At 44.9% G+C, this 23,344-nt stretch overlaps 1 protein-coding gene, 1 long non-coding RNA gene and 9 other non-coding genes across 12 annotated transcripts in view; all 11 read left to right on the top strand.

Annotated features, from left to right (window-relative positions):
- The first annotated feature begins 3,232 nt into the window (after nucleotides 1-3,232).
- Nucleotides 3,233-23,344, top strand: part of LOC120979473 (calcyclin binding protein) — a 44,206-nt gene continuing 24,094 nt past the window's right edge. The window contains exons 1-2 of the mRNA XM_040408258.1: nucleotides 3,233-3,309; nucleotides 5,588-5,700. Of these exons, the coding sequence (XP_040264192.1) occupies nucleotides 3,289-3,309; nucleotides 5,588-5,700 (134 nt within the window). The 5' untranslated portion in view covers nucleotides 3,233-3,288. The remainder of the gene's footprint in view (nucleotides 3,310-5,587; nucleotides 5,701-23,344) is intronic.
- On the top strand, nucleotides 7,913-22,645 carry LOC120979475. Of its 2 annotated transcripts, XR_005774293.1 has the most exons (15): nucleotides 7,913-8,080; nucleotides 8,263-8,310; nucleotides 9,502-9,536; nucleotides 12,457-12,496; nucleotides 12,894-12,975; nucleotides 13,493-13,542; nucleotides 14,178-14,206; nucleotides 14,399-14,427; nucleotides 19,920-19,966; nucleotides 20,265-20,284; nucleotides 20,472-20,504; nucleotides 21,151-21,201; nucleotides 21,733-21,759; nucleotides 22,133-22,186; nucleotides 22,532-22,645. It is a non-coding gene; the product is annotated as an uncharacterized LOC120979475 (long non-coding RNA). The 2 variants fall into 2 exon arrangements; XR_005774294.1 differs by lacking the exons at nucleotides 7,913-8,080; nucleotides 8,263-8,310; nucleotides 9,502-9,536 and adding an exon at nucleotides 10,186-10,431.
- Nucleotides 8,118-8,197, top strand: LOC120979902. The gene has a single exon (XR_005774401.1). It is a non-coding gene; the product is annotated as a small nucleolar RNA SNORD79 (small nucleolar RNA).
- LOC120979920 lies at nucleotides 9,355-9,435 on the top strand. The gene has a single exon (XR_005774419.1). It is a non-coding gene; the product is annotated as a small nucleolar RNA snR60/Z15/Z230/Z193/J17 (small nucleolar RNA).
- Nucleotides 12,531-12,606, top strand: LOC120979922. The gene has a single exon (XR_005774422.1). It is a non-coding gene; the product is annotated as a small nucleolar RNA snR60/Z15/Z230/Z193/J17 (small nucleolar RNA).
- Nucleotides 14,253-14,328, top strand: LOC120979915. The gene has a single exon (XR_005774413.1). It is a non-coding gene; the product is annotated as a small nucleolar RNA SNORD47 (small nucleolar RNA).
- LOC120979919 lies at nucleotides 19,775-19,856 on the top strand. The gene has a single exon (XR_005774418.1). It is a non-coding gene; the product is annotated as a small nucleolar RNA SNORD74 (small nucleolar RNA).
- Nucleotides 20,006-20,077, top strand: LOC120979943. Its single transcript, XR_005774442.1, has one exon. It is a non-coding gene; the product is annotated as a small nucleolar RNA SNORD75 (small nucleolar RNA).
- On the top strand, nucleotides 20,319-20,395 carry LOC120979905. Its single transcript, XR_005774404.1, has one exon. It is a non-coding gene; the product is annotated as a small nucleolar RNA SNORD79 (small nucleolar RNA).
- On the top strand, nucleotides 20,554-20,630 carry LOC120979924. Its single transcript, XR_005774424.1, has one exon. It is a non-coding gene; the product is annotated as a small nucleolar RNA snR60/Z15/Z230/Z193/J17 (small nucleolar RNA).
- Nucleotides 21,810-21,885, top strand: LOC120979913. The gene has a single exon (XR_005774411.1). It is a non-coding gene; the product is annotated as a small nucleolar RNA SNORD47 (small nucleolar RNA).

Genomic DNA, 23,344 nt, shown 5'->3' with positions numbered 1-23,344 from the left:
TTCTTCCGTAGAACCCATAAAGTAACATTTTTAGATTGGTCTTTATTAAAAATATGGAGTCACAGGAGAACATTGATCTGATTCTTAATTCTAAATATTCATGTCTAATGCACATATCTCCTGCAGCTCTGCTTCAGTGTAATGCCCTATACATGAGGTATTGGGGCACATTTAGTTGGTTTGCACTCCACTTGCCTAAAAGAGTGGGAAGTGGGCACTTCTGAGCACTTTTCCCGTTTACTGGCCGTTTTTTGCGCTCCGTATACGGAACCATTAATTTTAATGGTTCCGCCCAAAAAAACGGAATGTACTCCGTATGCATTCCGTTTCCGTATTTCAGTTCCGTTTTAACATAGAACATGTACTATTATTGCCCGCAAATCACGTTCCGTGGCTCCATTCAAGTCAATGGGTCCGCAAAAAAAACGGAACACATACGGAAATGCATCCGTATGTCTTCCGTTTCCGTTCCGTTTTTTTGCTGAACCATCTATTGAAAATGTTATGCCCAGCCCAATTTTATCTATGTAATTACTGTATACTGTATATGCCATACGGAAAAACGGAACAGAGACGGAAACACAACGGAAACAAAAAACGGAACAACGGATCTGTGAAAAACGGACCGCAAAACACTGAAAAAGCCATACGGTCGTGTGCAATAGGCCTAACATTGTGTGTCAGGACGGATCCGTTTGGCTCAGTTTCGTCAGACGGACACCAGAACGCCGCAAGCAGCGTTTTGGTGTCCGCCTCCAAAGCGGAATGGAGACGGAACGGAGGCAAACTGATGCATTCTGAACGTATCCTTTTCCATTCAGAATGCATTAGGGCAAAACTGATCCGTTTTGGACCGCGTGTGAGAGCCCTGAACGGATCTCACAAACGGAAAGCCAAAACGCCAGTGTGAAGGTAGCCTAACCTACATAACACCTGAGATCTTAGCCAGCTTTGTCCTACTGTAGATTTGTTCTGGTGGAAGGAGCTACAGAGCTGTGCCACAATTAGTGATGCATTTGGCACCAGTGAGACCAGAATATGGATGGGTACTGCCACACGGTCGGGTTAGCCAAAATCAGGAGTGGATCATAAAGTATACTTTTTTTATTTTATTTTTATTTGCTCCTAGTTTTGGCTTCTACGGCTACTTTCACATCTGCGTTGTGTTGTCCGGTTTGGACAACACAACGGGGACAAAACAGAACAGAGTGCACCAGAATACGTTCCGGTTTGTTGAGTTCCGACGCCGGATACAAACTTGACGCAAGCAGCGTTTTTGTGTGCGGCATAGGAAACTGAACAAGCCGAAAACCATGTAAGTCAATGGTGCCAGATCAGTTTTTTTTTCGGAACACAAAAAACGGATCTGGTGCCCATTGACTTAGAATGGTTTTGGTGCCGAATCCGGTTTCTTCATTTTCGATATAATACAACTACATCTACTTTGCAACGGAAGTGGTCTGCTGTGGTTTTGATATCCCATTCCGGACAGCAAAAACACTGATGTGAAAGTAGCCTAAAACGGCATGCAGAAACCTGACCATATGGCGGTACCCTAATGGCCGATCAATAGCAGATAGGATGTTTTGGGGTTCGCTTGGATCTCTGGCTGCTGTGTAGCGGCGGTTACTACGCTTCTGTTCACGTCGGTGACTGTGCGCTGTACCCTACTCCATCTTTATACAATGGACAGAGCTGTGTTGTGCTGGACCCCCACTGCTCAGATATTGATAGCCTACCCTGAGTATAGGCCATGAATAGTGAAATACTGAAATGCCCCCCATGTCTAGACATGATGCTTCTGAGAATAAATATGTCCCACCATTATATTGTCAGTGTAAGGATTTTTTTTTTCCTTCTGTTGAAATTGTACGGAATAAAAAAATAAAAATCCTGCAGCGTATGGCGGGGCCTTGTGTGGCTAGGGCCGCTATATTATGGCGGTAGTTCAGGATAGGGATACACAGCACCAAGATGGCATCACTAGTAGGGATGAGCAAATCCATTAGTCTCATCAACCAGGGCCATTCGCCCATAAGGGGGTGTCCCTGCTGGTCAGGACATCTCTCAACCGGTCCTGAGAAACTGGCGTCTGCGCTGCCGGTCTGAGTGACGGCACAAGCGCAGAGACTCTGTTTTCACTACCACAGCAGCAACTGTGCGTGTGCCGCTACACTTCTGGGTAGAGGAGCATGAACTGGTCCATGATGTATCCGCCGCTATTCGAAGTGCCAGATTGTCAGGGTCCGGCCCTGTTAATCCGGGGGGGGGGGGTAACAAATCGCTTTGCTCACCCCAAGTCACTAGTAACGGTAATGAAGGTGGCTGCATTACTACACGTCGTGTAAAATCTACACTTGGATTTTTTCGACACATCACCAGCATCGAGTTCAACGCAAGTCATGTGCGACGCATCGGAAAATTTTTGGGGTATTTCACCGAGACAAATCGCAGACGTGCAGACTGCGGGTACACGGTGGCGTGTAGCGCGAACAAAAACATTTGCTCGCAGAAAGTTTCACAGGCAAGTCGCAGACGCACATGACTAACGTGTTCTATGATGTCGTGTGCCTTGTGGTCTAAAATCCAAGACCGGTTTTTGCAGGAAACTTTAGGTAAGATGTTGCAATGCAACATTCCGATTTTCATGTCGCTGTGTAGCCCCCACCCCCCGCCTTCATCAGAGTGGGCATGTCACCTGCGCCTCAGACCGCTTCCATGAGGCGGATGCAACACGGCTGCCGCAACCCGCAATGGCTGCACAATTTTGAAGGTAATACTTCAGATAATTTGTGCATGCATATGCTACTGCAGCTGCGGGAATGCAACATCATGGAAACCCAGACTTGACACATATAAATGTGTTTTTTCCCTGTTTAAAAAAAATAAAAATAATTGTTTTATTTATTTTCTTTACATCTGTTGTGAAGACCGCGCTGCTGAGGAGGAATTCGCATAGCTGAAACCACGATATGACCGCACCGTGTGAATACAGCAGTGAAAGAAGGTTGAAGTTCGGTTGCGCACACCCACTGGCAGACACAGCCGCCACACTCTAACCTGCTACGCTTAGCGTGATCACGTGTCCTAGAAGTCTGCGCGCAAAGCCCTAGAGGTTCACCTGTCCTTTACATCAGTCTTAGCTTCTTTTTATTTTACGGCGCCATTTTCCCGTGTCCTTTCCTGTTGTTTCCTAGTTTTTTTTTATCTTCGGGAAAATGGCCGCCGCTAAGTAAATTCATATAAATTCTGGTATTTGGGGTTTCGGTCTAGATCGCCTTTCCCGCCATGGATTCTGCTCTACTGGAGGTAAGGCAGCTGCTGGGGTCCGATCTCCTAAGGTTACTGTCACTGTGCTCTTCTCTAGGGATGAAGGTGCTGCCTTGTGCTCACTGTCTGCAGACGAGGGTGCCACTTAAAGGGGCTTCTCATAAAGGAGACCCCTGGCCATATGCCCTATTAGGGGGTATACACATTATAAATGGGGGCTCTGCATAGGTCCTACCTTGCGTTATTATGGTCCACGAGACATGTGCGGGATAAGACAGATGATATTCAAAACTGATAAATGGCGGCAGATATCTTTGCGATGCATGTGTCCCTTTAAGAGTGCGCCCCTTTAAGGATGTCCTTTTGCAGGTCTGTAGAGTTGGTCTTTATGCACACAACTCTGCGGTTTTTGCACAGAACAATCTGACCCATTCGTTTCTATGGAGCCGTTCGCACAGTCGTATCTATTTGCGGATCTGTATGACCGTTTCAGCAAATTACAGAACCTATTGGGGTCCATACTGTGGATGAGAATAATCCGTTCTACTGATGGGGGTGAGGAAAAACGCGGAGTGCACATGGGAGGGGGTCTGAGTTTTGTGGATCCGTGGTTTACAGCCTGAATAGGATATAAAATCTGCACCGCGGGCAATTTACAATTTTAGGGCTCGTTCACATTAACGTTGGTGTCCCGTGCACGTGCTGTGACCCGCAGATTGCAGTCCGCAATGCACGGGCACCTTCCGTGGGGCAGGCGCATGGGGATCGCAGACCCATTCACTTGAATGGGTCCGCAAAAAAAAGCACATACTCTATCTTTTTGCGGTGCGGAGGCACGGAACCCCAGAAAGCACTCCGTAGTGTTCCGTGCTTTCGTTCCGCATCTCCAGGTTTGTGGACCCATTGAAATGAATGGGTCCGCATCCGTGAAGCGGAATGACAACAGAACGGTGAACGGGACACCAACGGTGGTGTGAACGAGCCCTTAGGCTGCATTCACAAGAGCATAATTCTGGGTCCGCATCCGTTCTGCAATTTTGGTGCGGACCCATTCTTTCAAAGATGCAGACAGCACACGGAGTTGCCGTTCTGTTCCGCGGTCCCTGCAAAGAATAGAATGTCTGTGTTTTCTCAGTGTGTGGATGAGATTTCTTATATTTGCACTTTCTGAATGAAAAACTGTAGCATTTCAGTTCTTTTTGGACTTATCTTGGGGTAAACCCTACTGAGACAAAACCTCGACCCATAAACCGCTCCCCGTCTGCAACCCCATTGTGTCCTGTTCTGGCCCGATTCCTGTCCCCGCAGGACCAGGAAGCAGCTTGGTCCCATAACCGCTGAGGCCCTTGATTGGCTGCAGTGGGCATGAGACCAAGCTACTTTCTGGTCCTGCGGGGCCCGGAATCGGCTGGCAATGGGGCAGCAGCGTAAGGGCTCATGCACACAACCATTTTTGTTCAGTTTTTTTTTTTACAGGTCCGGTAATGTTGGTATGATCCCTCGTTCCCAATAATTGCCCATTGTAAATGTGGCCATCATTCATCTCCCTACAGAGGGAATGACTGCTGCATGCAAATACCGCCAACTAGTGGGTAATTATCGGGAACAAACAGTTCCTTCCCTGTCACAGCCCGGCCCCTGTGTATCGGCCCATAGACATTGAATGGAGCACATGTTCAATCACAGCTTCATTCAAACCCCTCACTGCGGTCATTCAGTGAGGAAGACCTGGGGGCTCAGGACTACGGTCATGCTGGGAGTTGTAGTTTTGTACAGACGTAAGAACCACAGGTTTGAGAAAACACTGTTCTCTGGAAATGTGTATCTCTAGAGAGGTTTGGTTTGTGGCTATTTTTGTAAATACCCCATGCTCTGGGGCCTTTTTTTTTTTTTTTTTTTTTTTTTTTTTTTTTTCTTTTCTTCCTATAGACTTCTTACATTTGCCCAAAAAAAAAAAAAATCAAATGCACCATAAAAAATTTTAGCTTTTTTTTTTTGTAGGCATTTTGTGATGTGCTGTTAAACATTGTGTGAACCTGACCTAATAGTTTTTCCATTAATACCCGGATCAAGACCAGGGTCACACGATGCAGATTTTTGGCAAAAGTTCTGCACTAAAACCCCACCAAACAATAGATGCAATTCAGTGGGATTCTTTTCTAAAACCACATTCACAGGGTGAAAAAAACTTCCTATATGTTCATGAAGGAAGGCAGAGGATTTGATTGGTTGTGCTGTTCTCCGCGTCCAGATCTGTACGTGCAGTCATGTGAGCCCCATCTGATTTGAAGTATATTCCTATTCCCCCCCCCCCCAGCTCCAGAAGGATCTTGAAGAAGTGAAGCAGCTGCTGGAGAAGGCCACCAGGAAGAGGGTACGAGATGTCCTGTTTGTGGAGCAACGGAAACTGGAGACAGAAATTTCCAACAGGCAGGAGAGACTACGGATGTGCAGAAGCCGTCCGCCATTGTCCCGCCCATGGCCAGCACTTATACTGTGAAAATTAGCAATTATGGTAAGTAGGGGTTAAAATTGTACCTGCTATCAAGGGAACAATCGAGCTTTTTCAGCAAAAACGCTTCCGTTACTGATATACAACCGCCTGCATCAGTTCTGAACAGATGCATTTGCATTATCTGTAACATGGCCAAGACGGATCCGTCATGAACTTCATTGAAAGTCAATGGGGGACGGATCCGTTTTCTATTGTGTCAGAGAAAACTGATCCGTCCCCATTGACTTACATTGGGGGTCATGATGGATCCGTCTTGCTCTACATCCCATGACGGAAAGAGAACCTGCAGCATGCTGCAGTTTGCTCTCTGGTGTAGGAACGCAACGGAATGCATTTTGGAGCATTAAGTTCTGTTCAGTTACGTTTTATCCCTATTGACAATGAATGGGGACAAAACGGAAGCGCTTTTTTCCAGTATTCTATTAATATACTATTATACTAGCAGATAACATAGCTCCATCACAACAGCAGCAGTAAAATAACAATGGGTTACCTATCTATGTACGTTTTTCTTCTCTGTCATGACTGATACAATATTTGGTATTTAATTTTCAGTGGTACAGTACTGCTGAGATCAAAAATTAAAAACAGCCAAAAATTATTTCAAAAATGTTTTCTATGAAAATTGAGTTAAAGAATACGCCTTTTTTTGTCAGGGTAAAAATGGGCGATTATAGGGTGATCAGTATGAAGCAGGTGCATGGTGTCTTCTTTTAGTGGGCCTCTTGACTTTCCCCTGATGTCAAATGTCTTGTCCAGGGAGAGAAGGATGAGCTGGATTTCAGCATGCCCAATCCTTTTGTTCTCTGAGATCAGCCGCCACCATAGCTGCCCCTATTCAGCCCGCTCAGCTGGGCGTGTATATGTAAGATGGAGGCGTCGGGTTGCCATGAAAATACGGCACCCAGGGCGGTAGGACATTGGTGTACAGCACAGATCCTAAAACCACTCATATACATGAGCCCTTAGGCCCCAGGTACACAGACATATTTTTGGTCCACGTACAATCCGCATTTTATTTTTTTGTGGTTCAGACGTGGGGCCGCAAAAAATGCAAACCGCACACAGATGTCATCCGTTCGGCCATTCTGTAAATTATGGAACATGTCCTATTGTTTGCCCCTGCCCATATGGATGTCAAGGGAGGGCGTCCTGACCTTGTATCTTGTAGCAGCCAGAATAAAGTTGAATCAGTGTGGACATCAATTGCTTGAAGTTCCATCTTCCATTTAACTTAATGGGGTGATATGCAGTACTGCCGTCATGCTGCCACCTACAAATTCCAGTTGTGTGTGCGACCACCTCTGAGGTGTATAGAAATGGCGCTACAGATACAGTATTGAATAGCTCTGTAGCTATGCTACATTTTTTTATGACATGCAATTACAAAAATATTCAGATCCAGGTGTTGGCTTAAAAATGTAGAATATATAGATATTTTTTTTGTGCTGCAGCCCTTTTTCAGGCCTCCATTGGGCGCATAACTCCCTATGAATATAATGTATAAACAGGCTAAGAGTAATGCATGAGCCGCTGCCCATATGCTTTTATAGGACATTTTGTCGGATGTACCAGTCAGACCCCTTTAAGTGCATAAAACTTGTTTTGAGCAGGTGCCACCATTTTGGCAAGTTTTGCGATACTGTGGCTCGTCTGTGGTGTCTCTGGGTACGAGCACAGGACTTGGTCATGTACCATGCTAATGTACGAGCCACAGGGGGTTCTAATTAAAGGATTAGGACCGCGCCGTGTAGCCGGCCTACATCATTGACATTTGTGCCATGCATTTTTTTCAAATTTCCATCCCCTGCAATCCTGGAGGATGCTCTTCATTTGTGATGAGCTGTTATCTGAGTGTTAAATCCACTCCTGGACTGAAGTAGGTTTCAATCGCCATTTACGCTGGTAGGATTGAATGCCGGGGCTGATCGTCCTGCCTCTGTCACGCGCACACCCCGCCACTTCTCAGTGTTGTATGGGCTTAAATTTAGGTGCACCAGCATTTAAAAAGTAGAACTGTGCAGTGTGACTTTTTCACCAGAAACTGGGGTAGGGAGTCATAAGTGACCCCCTTAGTGTTTGGGAACAGTCCATCTGCAGTGACATAAACCAGGCCGCTCTGATGCCGCTGATGACGCCTATTTGCTACTCTTGACTGTCAGGATGACGAGAGAGCTTACCACCAATACTTATTCTGAGGCATTAGACGCTCGTCACTTTGTGTCTATGGACAGATATTTCTCCTTTGTGACGCTTGGTTCTTTTCTTCCAGGTCTGGTGATGTCAGGCATGTGGGTAAGTTTGCTTCTTTTAATATACGGACTTCTTATGACGCTGTGTATGATGACTTGATTTAATCAATGGGAATCTCTCTGAAAAAGAATGAGGGACAGTTCTTGTGCTGATGCAGTGTAGGTAAATGCTGTGGAGGACTTGAGCGTGGGCCGTGCTTATTCAACATGTTTTTCGTTTTTTAGCTCAAGAATGGCTGCTTAAACCCAAGATGGCGGAGTCAGCGCTTGAAGGTTGGTGTCTGTAATTTATTAAAAAACTGCATTGTTATGGTAAGACTTCAGTTGCTTGAATTTTGAGTTGTGAAATGGGCGTCTGTAGGAATAGTGACCAGCAACACTTGTGCTGAAGATCAGGGGAGGTGCTGTTGTCTTGCTGAGGCCCGGGTGGTGTATGGAGTCTCACATGCAGTGTTCTCTGGCAAAGTGATGCAGAAGGGCTTTCCGTCAGAAGAGAAAGCTGACAGCCTACCTATAGGGGGTACAACAACCTGATCCATGAGATCCTTCAGTTGACTAGATGACAGCCAAACCAGGTACTTCCATTAGTTGACTTCATAGTTCTTGCTGCTCATCCATACAGTGCAGGCTTCTAGTTGGCTTGTTGACATGCCTTTGAAGCAGCACTTGGATGGTACTGTTCCTCTAAATGTTCTCCACCAGGAGAACAAGTGCCTTTCAAGAGCTCCGTCAAAGGTCTCTCGGCCAACCCGATCATTACTCTGTACTAATGAGGAACAGTGCAGTCTGCAAAGGAGTGTCTCTGGTTTGGCTGACACTTCCAGTCATGTTTTGGGCCTCTAACCATCCCGGCAGAAATTTTGGAAGCCACCATCTTGGAACCAAGTCAATATATTCTCAAATGGGAATGGGTGGATTTGCCACATGTATCTGAGAAATCCAAATCTGACTTGCATTTATTTCAAGATGGTGGCTTTCAAAATGGCCAGAGTTGGACTAAGCCTCACAAATTTCCCCCCTTTTAGCCACACACGATGGCATTTCCTATCTTTTCCATTTCAGGTGTCTCCATACTTCTGGGCCACCATGTAGACCAAGGCTGGCCAACCTGCGGCTCTCCAGCTGTTGCAAAACTACAACTCCCAGCATGCCCAGACAGCCTACAACTATCAGCCTACAGCAAGGCATGGTGGGAATTGTAGTTTTACAACAGCTGGAGAGCCGCAGGTTGGCCAGCCCTGATGTAGACTATCCCTGGATTTCACAACTTGGCCACAGACCTTCTTAACTACAGTCTGTTCTTTGTTAAATTTCCTCAAGACACAATGATGATCACATAGTTCAGCTGATGGAACAGTGATGAATACGCTTGTCTTTCGCTCCTATCTGATGTGTCGATGCTCTGTGTGTGATTAAATCGTTGGCTGCAGGATTTGTTGTAATTGTGCAATAAACCTTTTGCAGGTCTCGCAGCCAGTTGAGGACTTGAAGCTTCTGTGGTAAGTGTTGGCGCAGAACTGTATTACTGTAGGTTAGTGACGGGACCTAATGTAAGGTCTGGTGTACATGGCAGCAAGCTTTTCTGGTTATAAAATGACTAGCGATGGCGGTCTATAAACCAGGTTGAGAACCTACTGTGGAAGTGGTGTTCTAGTTACAAAACTATCCCCAGCAGTAGGACCCCCACTGATCACAAGAATGGGGGCCCCAAACCCTGTGGAGCTCTCCCTGAAATGGTTTGAGCACCTGGTCGGAATGCATGCTGCTGCTCCACTGATTCCTATGGGAGCATCAGATGGCTGAGGACAGCCACTCCATTCTTGTGATCAGTGAAGGTCCCAGTAGTGGGGCCCCTGCAGATTTAGTAGTTATCCTCTGTCCTGTGGCTAGGGGGTAACGTCTTGTAACCAGACTATTCCGTTAATTGCAGAAAAATGAAATGGTTGCATATGACCTGATATATTTTGTGGTCTGCAAAATAGTCATTTTTATACCCGCATTGACTTTAGTGGATCTGTGGACTGCGTTTAGCGGCCAAGAATAGAATGTGTTCTGTCTTTTGCGGAACTGACATGGAAAATCGGCGTGCTTTCCACGTGTCAGATTTGTGGGATAGATAGAACATCTCCTATACTTGGCTGCAAACTGTGGCCCATGGACCCATTAAAGTCAGTGGGCTTGCAAAAAAAATGGGACGTGTAATCCATGTTTTGCTGACCACAGAATCCATGCAGTTGTGTGCATGAGGCCTTACAGTGGGTGAGGTGACAAAACTGAGATTAGTTTGGCCGTGTGCACTAGCTTTTTCCCTGCTGCACACTAATGGGATTTTGCAACGTTCAGGACAAAAACCCAACATGATGATGCTGTTACAAACTTGACTTTCCCATGGAGGTTTGTTTATTAGCTCTATCTGACTTGGGAGCTGTCGTTTCTTTTGAATGCAAAATTCTGGTTAGATGAAGTTATTTCCTATCCATAAGATAGGGAGTGACTATTAGATCAGTGGGGGTCCGACCAATGGAAACTGTAGTCGTAAGAACTGGGCCCCATAACTTTGCGGGCACTCAAAACAAATGTACCAGCAGGTGAAGCGTGCACGCTGCAGATCTATTTCTAGAAGACTGCTGTAGATGGCTGTGCGTTTGTACTTTCAGAATTGTGACCCCCAGTTCTTGTGATTGGAGGGGGTCCCAGCAGTCAGACCCCACTGATCTAATAGTAATCCCTTATACTGGGATGGTGAATAGGGATTAAACTTCATCTTACTAGAACACCTCTGATACCATTCATCTGTTCCTTTTGAGTTTACACTTTGCTATTAAAATGGATACCAGTTTATACACTGCTCAAAAAAATAAAGGGAACACTTAAACAACACAATGTAACTCCAAGTCAATCACACTTCTGTGAAATCAAACTGTCCACTTAGGAAGCAACACTGAGTGACAATCAATTTCACATGCTGTTGTGCAAATGGCATAGACAACAGGTGGAAATTATAGGCAATTAGCAAGACACCCCCAATAAAGGAGTGGTTCTGCAGGTGGTGACCACAGATCACTTCTCAGTTCCTATGCTTCCTGGCTGATGTTTTGGTCACTTTTGAATGCTGGCGGTGCTTTCACTCTAGTGGTAGCATGAGACGGAGTCTACAACCCACACAAGTGGCTCAGGTAGTGCAGCTTATCCAGGATGGCACATCAATGCAAGCTGTGGCAAGAAGGTTTGCTGTGTCTGTCAGCGTAGTGTCCAGAGCATGGAGGCACTACCAGGAGACAGGCCAGTACATCAATAGACGTGTAGGAGGGCAACAACCCAGCAGCAGGACCGCTACCTCCGCCTTTGTGCAAGGAGGAACAGGAGGAGCACTGCCAGAGCCCTGCAAAATGACCTCCAGCAGGCCACAAATGTGCATGTGTCTGCTCAAACGGTCAGAAACAGACTCCATGAGGGTGATATGAGGGCCCGACGTCCACAGGTGGGGGTTGTGCTGACAGCCCAACACCGTGCAGGACGTTTGGCATTTTCCAGAGAACACCAATATTGGCAAATTCGCCACTGGCGCCCTGTGCTCTTCACAGATGAAAGCAGGTTCACACTGAGCACATGTGACAGAGTCCGGAGACGCCGTGGAGAACGTTCTGCTGCCTGCAACATCCTCCAGCATGACCGGTTTGGCATTGGGTCAGTAATGGTGTGGGGTGGCATTTCTTTGGAAGGCCGCACAGCCCTCCATGTGCTCGCCAGAGGTAGCCTGACTGCCATTAGGTACCGAGATAAGATCCTCAGACCCCTTGTGAGACCATATGCTGGTGCGGTTGGCCCTGTGTTCCTCCTAATGCAAGACAATGCTAGACCTCATGTGGCTGGAGTGTGTCAGCAGTTCCTGCAAGACGAAGGCATTGATGCTATGGACTGGCCTGCCCGTTCCCCAGACCTGAATCCAATTGAGCACATCTGGGACATCATGTCTCGCTCTATCCACCAACGTCACGTTGCACCACAGACTGTCCAGGAGTTGGCAGATGCTTTAGTCCAGGTCTGGGAAGAGATCCCTCAGGAGACCGTCAGCCACCTCATCAGGAGCATGCACAGGCGTTGTAGGGAGGTCATACAGGCACGTGGAGGCCACACACACTACTGAGCCTCATTTTGACTTGTTTTAAGGACATTACATCAAAGTTGGATCAGCCTGTAGTGTGTTTTTCCACTTTAATTTTGAGTGTGACTCCAAATCCAGACCTCCATGGGTTGAAAAATTTGATTTCCATTTTTTTTATTTTTGTGTGATTTTGTTGTCAGCACATTCAACTATGTAAAGAACAAAGTATTTCAGAAGAATATTTAATTAATTCAGATCTAGGATGTGTTATTTTTTTGAGCAGTGTATATATTTTTTTTTTTCCTCCTCTCCAGACTTGTCGTTTACTTGAAGGGACAGGGCTTGGACGTTCCGGTATGTATAATTTCAGCACTCTGCCTTAGTTGTCAGGATGTCTATGATGAAAACATAGTTCAGCTGATCTTCTGTGAAGAACAGTCTTTCGCTCCTATCTGAGTCATCCTAAGGCCTCTTGCACACAACTCGATGTATTTTGTGGTCCGCAAAAAATACAGGTGATGTCCGTGTTTTGTGGAACGGAACAGCTGGCCCTTCATAGAACAGTACTATCCTTGTCCGTAATGCGGACAACAATAGGGCAAGTTCTAGCTTTTAGTGGTACGGAAATGGAATGCACACGGAGTACCTTCTGCAAAAACGGACATAAAATACGTTTGTGTGCAAGAGGCCTAAGACTGTATAAGCCTCTTGCAGCCTTATTGCTGTAGCTAATCATTGACCATTTCTTTAGGCAACCTAACCGTTCGTGAAGTGGAATGTGTCATATGTAGCCTGCCCTGCAGCCCAACGGACATCACTGGAGACCTCCCGGAGTAAGTATCTGTGGCCCTTATTGCTATGTAATGGCAGCTATTAGAGGACCTTGTGATTGACACTTCACAGTAGTGTGCAGGTTATATAGTGCCATTACTTGGATAGGACAGTTTCCGTAGCCTATATGGCAGGGTTTGGCAACCTCTAGCTGTTCTGAAACTACAACTCCCAGAATCCCTTTCATGCATGCTGGGAGCTGTAGTTTCAGAGCAGCTGAAGGATGTTGATCGCTGCTGTATGTAATTTATTACAGCAAACAGATGAGGTGCCAAGTTTAGCTGCCAGACTGGCGTTGCTTACAAGTGCATGCCCACTATCAGTGCTAGACACATGGTAAAAGTAACTGAAAGTGAAGGGGTCTGTAAATGATGACTTTATGAATCAGGTCTCCAATTGTTTGTGCGGATAACTTGACAAACACTGAAGCAGACCGCTTAATCTTGTATTTTAGTATTTCCCGTCATGGTGTTTAAACCCTGCGTAACTTACTGTGTGATCTTATCTGTGTGGTTTTAGTGCTGCGATTTTTCAAGGGCCTGCGGAGAAGATCCTGGTGAAAGGGCACGGTAGGTTGTCTTCCTCTGTTCACTGTGTAATAAGGTTGCAGCGACTAGCGGTATGACATTTGCAAACAATGGTGGCGATGGTCTGCCGGAGTTTGATTTCAGCTGATTTGTGGGTAGCAATGTGACCATGAAGTGTGGCTCTTAGTAGTATGATATTTAAAGTATCAGTAGTATAGTGTGTACATGAGGAGTAACACGAGTTCTGGCCATTATATTACTTGTATCTGGCTTTTGTTAGCAGTTTCCTCTGCTTGCTGACTGTCTAGTTTGCAGTTCTCCCAGATGTGGTGGGTAGAGACTAGCTCACAGAAAATGGTGCACTACAGTAGTAAATGCAATTGACAATATATGGCTAAACCTCACACTGATATTAAAATGAGACTTTTGCCAATATATTATTTAGTCATTTTATATTGGTTTTGAGTATTTTCTGCCTTAAGACCACTTTATTCTGTTCTGGGTAGAGACTAGCTGCCATCCACTGCGCACACAATAGAGGAGAATCTCCTTCCTAACTGTCATTCATAAGCAGCCCCAGCATAATATTAGAGAAGTACTGACCTGACCCCAAACCTTATTCCTACCTTGGTGTTACTTGCAGCACTGGCCCCATTAACCACCTTCTCCATTTCTAGGTGCTCGGGGCACTGCTTGGCTAAACCTGGTAAGTAACATGCTTTTCATTAAAACTGCTATTGGTTAGTCTTGGTTTACAGTGATGAAACTGATTCTGCCATATGATGAAGGATGATTATATCTTCAACCGTTCCACTTTTTTCTGAGAACCTGCCAGATTAAGGCACGAGCTAGACTTCTCCATGAACTGAACTCTAATCCTCCATCTCAAATCTTGCAGGTCAGAACATCTTTTGGGCGCTGAAGCAGGTAAGAATGCAAGTCTGTTAGTCAAAAGCAAAACCTTATGTAACAACAATGTGAATGTTGCATGCTTCAAGGGTTTAAGTCTTTACTTGCTGCCTATCCTCAAGGTGTAGGCCATCATTAGCTGATCAGTGAGGGTCTGATGCTGAAAGTTGGTGCTGGACCTTCACAGCATTGTCAGCCTTGTAGTGGAGGGAGCTCCTTACTCCAGCGCTGCTTCAATTGACTTCAATGGGAACAGCTGTTGTAATGGCCTCTCAACTACAAGGTTGATGGCTCGGTCGTTCCAGTGCTGACAACCACACCTGAACTGATCAGTGGTGTGTTGGACTCCTGCCAGTCAGCTGGTGATGACAAAGGGTCCATGTAAACTTCCGAAAGTTCTGCGGACCTCACATGGCCAGTCCTATCATAGAAATGCCTATTGTCTGACTGCAGGCATTAATAGGAAATGCTCTTGTGGGGTGGCACACGGTGTGCTGTCCACATCTTTTGTGGCCCCATTAAAATGAATGCAGAACAGGGATGGACCCAAAATTGCGGAACTGATGTGGACCAAGAACTACTGATGTGTGAATGGACCCTTATGGTTCTGCAAAAAAAGAATGCACTCCATATGTGTTAAAGGGATCCTGTCATGTGGATATTTGATTATAATCGAACTAATTATATACAATCATAAAGTGCCTTGGATGTATTCACTTACTGGTGTGACAGATGGTTACCTCATAATATACACACAAATGCCGCATGCTAATGAGCTGATTTGAGTCCAGCGTTTTTTAAATTCAGAGCAATAGCCACTCCCCTGCCCACCTGCTGCTGATTCATATGGAAAATTACTGTCAATCAGCAGCAGGTAGGCGGGGAGTCAAGAGCTCATGAATATTCAGGACTCATTATGATTTGGAGCTTTTCAATACAAGATGTTGGCAGATTGACTGGGTCAATTAAAGAAAGTGACCCAGCATTTTGCTAAGAGAATCAGTCACTTATTTATGTTGCCCTTAGTTAGGACACCATAAAACTGGTGACAGGTTCCCTTTAAGCTTTTCCATTCCGTTGAAAGATAGATGTCCTATTGCTCGCAAATCACGTTCCATGGATCCACAAAAAAAATACAGAAATGCATCCGTATTTCTTCCGTATCCGTTCTGTTTTTTGGAACCATCTATTGAAAATGTTATGCCCAGCCCAATTTTTTCTATGTAATTACTGTATGCACCATACGGAACGGAAAAGCAACAAACAAAAAACTGAACGGATTCTTGAAAAAACAGACCGCAAAACACTGAGCCACAGTCGTGTGAAAGAGGCCTTATATTGAGGATTGGCAAAGACTGGAGAGCCCCTTAACCACCTCCGGACCGCTGTACGCACAGACGCGTCCTGGAGGTGGTTGATTCATTCCTCCTGGACGCGCCGGCGCGTCCTCTCGCGAGACGCGAGATTTCCTGTGAACGCGCGCACACAGGCGCGCGCGCTCACAGGAACGGAAGGTAAGAGAGTTGATCTCCAGCCTGCCAGCGGCGATCGTTCGCTGGCAGGCTGGAGATGTGTTTTTTTTAACCCCTAACAGGTATATTAGACGCTGTTTTGATAACGGCGTCTAATATACCTGCTACCTGGTCCTCTGGTGGTCCCATTTGTTTGGATCGACCACCAGAGGACACAGGTAGCTCAGTAAAGTCCCGCCAAGCACCACTACACTACACTACACTACACCCCCCCCCCCCGTCACTTATTAACCCCTTATTAGCCCCTGATCACCCCTAATCACCCCTGATCACCCCATATAGACTCCCTGATCACCCCCCTGTCATTGATTACCCCCCTGTCATTGATCAACCCCCTGTAAAGCTCCATTCAGATGTCCGCATGATTTTTACGGATCCACTGATAGATGGATCGGATCCGCAAAACGCATCCGGACGTCTGAATGAAGCCTTACAGGGGCATGATCAATGACTGTGGTTATCACCCCATATAGACTCCCTGATTACCCCCCTGTCATTGATTACCCCCCTGTCATTGATTACCCCCCTGTCATTGATTACCCCCCTGTCATTGATTACCCCCCTGTCATTGATCACCCCCCTGTAAAGCTCCATTCAGACGTCCGCATGATTTTTACGGATCCACTGATGGATGGATCGGATCCGCAAAACGCATCCGGACGTCTGAATGAAGCCTTACACGGGCGTGATAAATGACTGTGGTTATCACCCCATATAGACTCCCTGATCACCCCCCCTGTCATTGATCACCCCCCCTGTCATTGATCACCCCCCCTGTCATTGATCACCCCCCCTGTCATTGATCACCCCCCCTGTCATTGATCACCCCCCCTGTCATTGATCACCCCCCCTGTCATTGATCACCCCCCCTGTCATTGATCACCCCCCCTGTCATTGATCACCCCCCCTGTAAGGCTCCATTCAGACATTTTTTTGGCCCAAGTTAGCGGAATTATTATTTTTTTTTCTTACAAAGTCTCATATTCCACTAACTTGTGACAAAAAATAAAATCTCACATGAACTCACCATACCCCTCACGGAATCCAAATGCGTAAAATTTTTTAGACATTTATATTCCAGACTTCTTCTCACGCTTTAGGGCCCCTAGAATGCCAGGGCAGTATAAATACCCCACATGTGACCCCATTTCGGAAAGAAGACACCCCCAGGTATTCCGTGAGGGGCATATTGAGTCCATGAAAGATTGAAATTTTTGTCCAAAGTTAGCGGAACGGGAGACTTTGTGAGAAAAAAATAAAAAATATCAATTTCCGCTAACTTGTGCCAAAAAAAAAAAATTTCTATGAACTCGCCATGCCCCTCATTGAATACCTTGGGGTGTCTTCTTTCCAAAATGGGGTCACATGTGGGGTATTTATACTGCCCTGGCATTCTAGGGGCCCCAAAGCGTGAGAAGAAGTCTGGTATCCAAATGTCTAAAAATGCCCTCCTAAAAGGAATTTGGGCCCCTTTGCGCATCTAGGCTGCAAAAAAGTGTCACACATCTGGTATCGCCGTACTCAGGAGAAGTTGGGGAATGTGTTTTGGGGTGTCTTTTTACATATACCCATGCTGGGTGAGATAAATATCTTGGTCAAATGCCAACTTTGTATAAAAAAATGGGAAAAGTTGTCTTTTGCCAAGATATTTCTCTCACCCAGCATGGGTATATGTAAAAAGACACCCCAAAACACATTCCCCAACTTCTCCCGAGTACGGAGATACCAGATGTGTGACACTTTTTTGCAGCCTAGCTGGGCAAAGGGGCCCATATTCCAAAGAGCACCTTTCGGATTTCACTGGTCATTTACCTACTTACCACACATTAGGGCCCCTGGAAAATGCCAGGGCAGTATAACTACCCCACAAGTGACCCCATTTTGGAAAGAAGACACCCCAAGGTATTCCGTGAGGGGCATGGCGAGTTCCTAGAATTTTTTTATTTTTTGTCACAAGTTAGTGGAAAATGATGATTTTTTTTTTTTTTTTTTTTCATACAAAGTCTCATATTCCACTAACTTGTGACAAAAAATAAAAACTTCCATGAACTTACTATGCCCATCAGCGAATACCTTGGGGTCTATTCTTTCCAAAATGGGGTCACTTGTGGGGTAGTTATACTGCCCTGGCATTCTAGGGGCCCAAATGTGTGGTAAGGAGTTTGAAATCAAATTCTGTAAAAAATGACGAGTGAAATCCGAAAGGTGCTCTTTGGAATATGGGCCCCTTTGCCCACCTAGGCTGCAAAAAAGTGTCACACATCTGGTATCTCCGTATTCAGGAGAAGTTGGGGAATGTGTTTTGGGGTGTCTTTTTACATATACCCATGCTGGGTGAGAGAAATATCTTGGCAAAAGACAACTTTTCCCATTTTTTTTATACAAAGTTGGCATTTGACCAAGATATTTATCTCACCCAGCATGGGTATATGTAAAATGACACCCCAAAACACATTCCCCAACTTCTACTGAATACGGAGATACCAGATGTGTGACACTTTTTTGCAGCCTAGGTGGGCAAAGGGGCCCACATTCCAAAGAGCACCTTTCGGATTTCACTGGTCAGTTTTTACAGAATTTGATTTCAAACTCCTTACCACACATTTGGGCCCCTAGAATGCCAGGGCAGTATAACTACCCCACAAGTGACCCCATTTTGGAAAGAAGAGACCCCAAGGTATTTCGTGATGGGCATAGTGAGTTCATGGAAGTTTTTATTTTTTGTCACAAGTTAGTGGAATATGAGACTTTGTAAGAAAAAAAAAAAAAAAAAAAAAAAAAATCATCATTTTCCGCTAACTTGTGACAAAAAATAAAAAGTTCTATGAACTCACTATCCCCATCAGCGAATACCTTAGGGTGTGTACTTTCCGAAATGGGGTCATTTGTGGGGTGTTTGTACTGTCTGGGCATTGTAGAACCTCAGGAAACATGACAGGTGCTCAGAAAGTCAGAGCTGCTTCAAAAAGCGGAAATTCACATTTTTGTACCATAGTTTGTAAACGCTATAACTTTTACCCAAACCATTTTTTTTTTACCCAAACATTTTTTTTTTATCAAAGACATGTAGAACAATAAATTTAGAGCAAAATTTATATATGGATGTCATTTTTTTTGCAAAATTTTACAACTGAAAGTGAAAAATGTCATTTTTTTGCAAAAAAATCGTTAAATTTCGATTAATAACAAAAAAAGTAAAAATGTCAGCAGCAATGAAATACCACCAAATGAAAGCTCTATTAGTGAGAAGAAAAGGAGGTAAAATTCATTTGGGTGGTAAGTTGCATGACCGAGCAATAAATGGTGAAAGTAGTGTAGGTCAGAAGTGTAAAAAGTGGCCTGGTCTTTCAGGGTGTTTAAGCACTGGGGGCTGAGGTGGTTAAAGGGGTGTTCTGGCAATACAAAGTTAGCCACTGTAAATGGGGTGACTTGCTGTTTTTGAGGGTCTTACTCCTGGGATGCCCACCAATCATCCATTGAGGGGTCAAAGTCCCAATTAAAATGGAGCAGCAGTTAAGCACACTGCCACTGTTCACTGACTGTACTGTGCTTGGCTATCCGGCAGTGTGTAGACCAGTGTTCCTCAACTCCAGTCCTCGGGGCCCACCATCTGGTCATGATTTCAAAATATCCTACAGAATGAATACCTGTGCTAAGTCTTGGTGCATTGACACTAATTATATCACCTGCTCAATACGAAGAATCCTGAAAACATGACCGATAGGTGGGTCCTGAGGACTGGAGGTGAGGGACACTGGTCTAGACGGTGAATGGAGCAGTAGTGGGCATGCTCGGCACCGCTCAATATTCTAATGAGATTAAATTGATTTTACCCTGGCAGCTTGTATATGATAACTATGTTGGTAGGGACATCTGAGACCCCATGATGTTTACCAACGTCTCTGAATGTAGGGGCTTTCTTCATATTAGTATAGATATTTACCCAGTATCTGCTGACATGTGTGTTTCTTCTTCCAGCAGTTGCACAATGAAGTCTTGCCATTCAGATCGGATTCAATCCATTGGTAAGTTGCTGAGTAACAGAAGACGCTAGACCTGACAAAAGCCAGTGATGGTTCAAGAGTAGTGGACAGAAGTGATTTCTGACAACTTTTTTTTTCCATAAAACTGAGGCTTCCATCTTATGTCCTTATTGGTGTAGTAGGCGTCCTTCCAGTCTGATCTGGATGTCAGATGCTGTGTATTCCTACAAAGCTATGCCACTGAAGCAAACCTGTCAAAGCTTTGCATTAATTTTTAATACCCATTAGTTCTTTAACAAAGTTTTTTTTTTTTTTTTTATTTTTTTCTCTCCCACCCCAGAATCTCAGGACCTCTTCAGGGTAAGTACATGGGATAACCTGTTATACTTTACCTGGCACTGTGATGATTTAATATTTAATCAATGGGAATCTCTGAATAAGAATGAAGGAGAACCTTTCACTGATGGTGCTTTTCATCACCTTGTGCTTAATTTCTTGGTGTTTTGTCACATGCTAAATCCTCTTTTTTTTTTTTTTTTTTTTTTAGGAATTCTGTCAGTAATGGCGATTTTTAACAAAGGTGAGTTTCCTTGAACTTAAATTTGGGACTGCATGGAGGTTCTGCAGCACAGGATCATATGATGACTGCATAGTTCATCTGACTGACAGTGATGAACAGTCTTTCGCTCCTATCTGATGTATCCTGTTTGCTTTTGGGTGTATTGTCAGGGTTTAATTAGTTGTTGGTAAAGGGATTTGGCGGTTCTCTTACACGGGCAGATTGTCTGTAAAGAGGCAGACGTTCCTGATCAGCAGAGCTGAGTGCTGTATCTACACGCGGCAGTCAATACACCGGACGCTTGTCCCCATAGAAAATAATACATTTCTGTTTAGGTAGGATCATCTGCTGCATATTGTATGTATGCCAGCAGGGAGACATAATGAACAAGCGTCTTATTAGTTGGGTGACTGCGGGTATGAGCAATTGTGCAAAGGCTCGTCCCTGATCTGCCTGATCATCAGTCCGTGTAACAGGACCATTTACATCGTAATAGCAGACTTCCTTGTTAGGGGGGTTACTTGCAAGCCTCACTGGTAGTAATAAAAAAAAGTGTGTGTGTGTATATATAAAAAATTAGTTTAGTAATGTCCCTGTATCTATAACAGTCAATACTTTATCATGGCTTGCTTAAGGTAGAATATTGACATAAAATCCTTTTTCTCAGATCCAGGGTCTGCTTATACAGCTGTGCACCACAATTCTGAAAGTTACTGAAGTGAGTATGACTTAAGTACTGTTCTATAAGGCCCTGCCGTCTGATGTGTTCGCTGCATGCTCGGCCTTCTAGAACTTCCACAAACCTGAAGGTGGCTTCCCCTCACTGATCCCTATAGTGAGAGCTGCTGCTGGTAAATGACTGGGAGCCTTGTTCTGATGGCTGAGGGTCACTCCCTTGGACACAGGCTTATGATGTAAAGGCCCATTTCTGTGCTTGGAATGGCTTACATGTCATAATGCAAAACTATACGTAATACAGATTCCACTGCCTGCTAACATTTCTAAAGTGAACCTGCTCTGTATACCTTGCATGTGGATACATGGTGCTAGCAGATGGTGACTGCTTGGCGTGCCAGCGGAGACCTGGTGAACTGTACCGAGACTTGCAGTAGTCTGTAAGTGATGACTTGTGAATCAGGTCTCCAACTACTTGTGAGGATAACTTGACCCACACTGATGCAGACGCTCAACATTCAGCTTCAAAGTTGCTGATTCTGAGTAAGAAACACTAATTGTTCTGTCTCCACAGGTCAGAAGCTTGTCGGCAGCTATGAATGTAAGTGGTTTTTAATTATAATTAAACTATAGTTGTGCTCAACCCCCTATAACCAATGATGAAAATGATTCTGCCATATGAACTCTACTGATTTCAACATCAACCGTTCCACTTATCTCTGAGGCTATAGCGGGGGAAGCTTAGGTGTTGCCTGGTTCTTTAGCTATTTCTTACTCCAAAATGAATTTGGTAACCTTTGGCACTCCAGCTGTTCTGAAACTACTCCCATCATGCTCCATGCGCTCTTATGGGAGTTGCACTGACAGCCAGGCAACAGCAGCTGGAGTGGCGGGTTACTATAGAATATACAGCTGTATAGCCTGTAAGTGGCAAACTGCATTATAAACTGACCTGATGGTTTTATATTTTCCAGTGCAGAGACCCTCAGCAGTGACTTAAGACCGGGCCTGTGAACAATCCTCCTATGGTAAGTAACTGGTCTACTCTATGCTGCCTTTAAAGGGGTTGTCCAGGTGCAGGGCTGATCCTGGATAGAAGCTCCCCTTTACCTTTTATTGGTGGAGTATTGAAGTAAGGAAATATCCGATGCTCCATTCGTACATGGTGAAGGGGAGCTAATGTCCAGCCCTGAACCTGGATAACCCTTCACGTTGTGTGGGGTTGATTGATTGATGATTACCTTGAACTCTCTCACTGATATAAAGATGAAACCTCAAGTACTGACTCCCCAGATAAAGCAATCCTCTAAGGCAGTCAGTATAACATAGTATCACACTAACATTTATTTTTATTTTTTTTCCCCAATTTAAAGGAACTGAAGATCGTTGGTCATCGGGATCAAAGGACCATCATTGATACCATGTGCAGAATCTGACTTTATTTCACGTGTTTATAATAAACCTGTGTTTCTTGATGTAAACTTGTGTTGCATTGTGTATTGTACAAAGCATTAATACATAGGCCTTCTATTTAAAGGGGTATTCCAGCTTCAAAATATTACCTGTTAGGATGGGTCATATCAGACTGGTAGAGGTCCAACTTGACACCCCAGGTGATCAGGTGTTTCTTAGGAGGCCACGGCTTTGAGCTGTCCGCATAGTTGCGCAGGATTACTACAGCCACATACCCTCCATGCTAACAGGGCAACACTGCAGTTGCCACACACTGACATTGAAGAGGCTGTGGCCCTCCTATAATCCCTGTGCTTCCTTCAAGCAGCTGATTGGGAGGTGACAATTCAACAGGAGGTTCTCTGGGAATAGACTTCTGATCTCATACTTACAACCTGCACCTTCATGTCCATGTTGCAGTCTCAAGACTGTTTACATCCAGCAGTGCATGGTACTTAAAGGCCATGTGTACCCTTAGCCAAAAATTAGATTAAAAAAAGACTTCTTTTATTTTTTTCCTCTGGCACCTCCACAACAGTGCACTCTGGAGGGTCTTTGCCTCCCCAGGACAGGAAACAACATAGAAGCTGAAGCTTAAAAGCCCCCTCCCTTTACCAGATTCGCTTGTTTCCTGTCCTCGGATCGTGTGGAAGCTGCTCCTGCAGTGTCAGAAGTTCAGTTTTGACCCGCACTGCCAATCGGTGTTGCCCCATCTGGGAGGACAGGAGCTGAGG

This window comes from Bufo bufo, chromosome 9 (assembly GCF_905171765.1).
Source record: "Bufo bufo chromosome 9, aBufBuf1.1, whole genome shotgun sequence".
Classification (NCBI taxonomy): Eukaryota; Metazoa; Chordata; class Amphibia; order Anura; family Bufonidae; genus Bufo; species Bufo bufo.
This window is presented reverse-complemented; position numbering and strand designations above follow the sequence as displayed.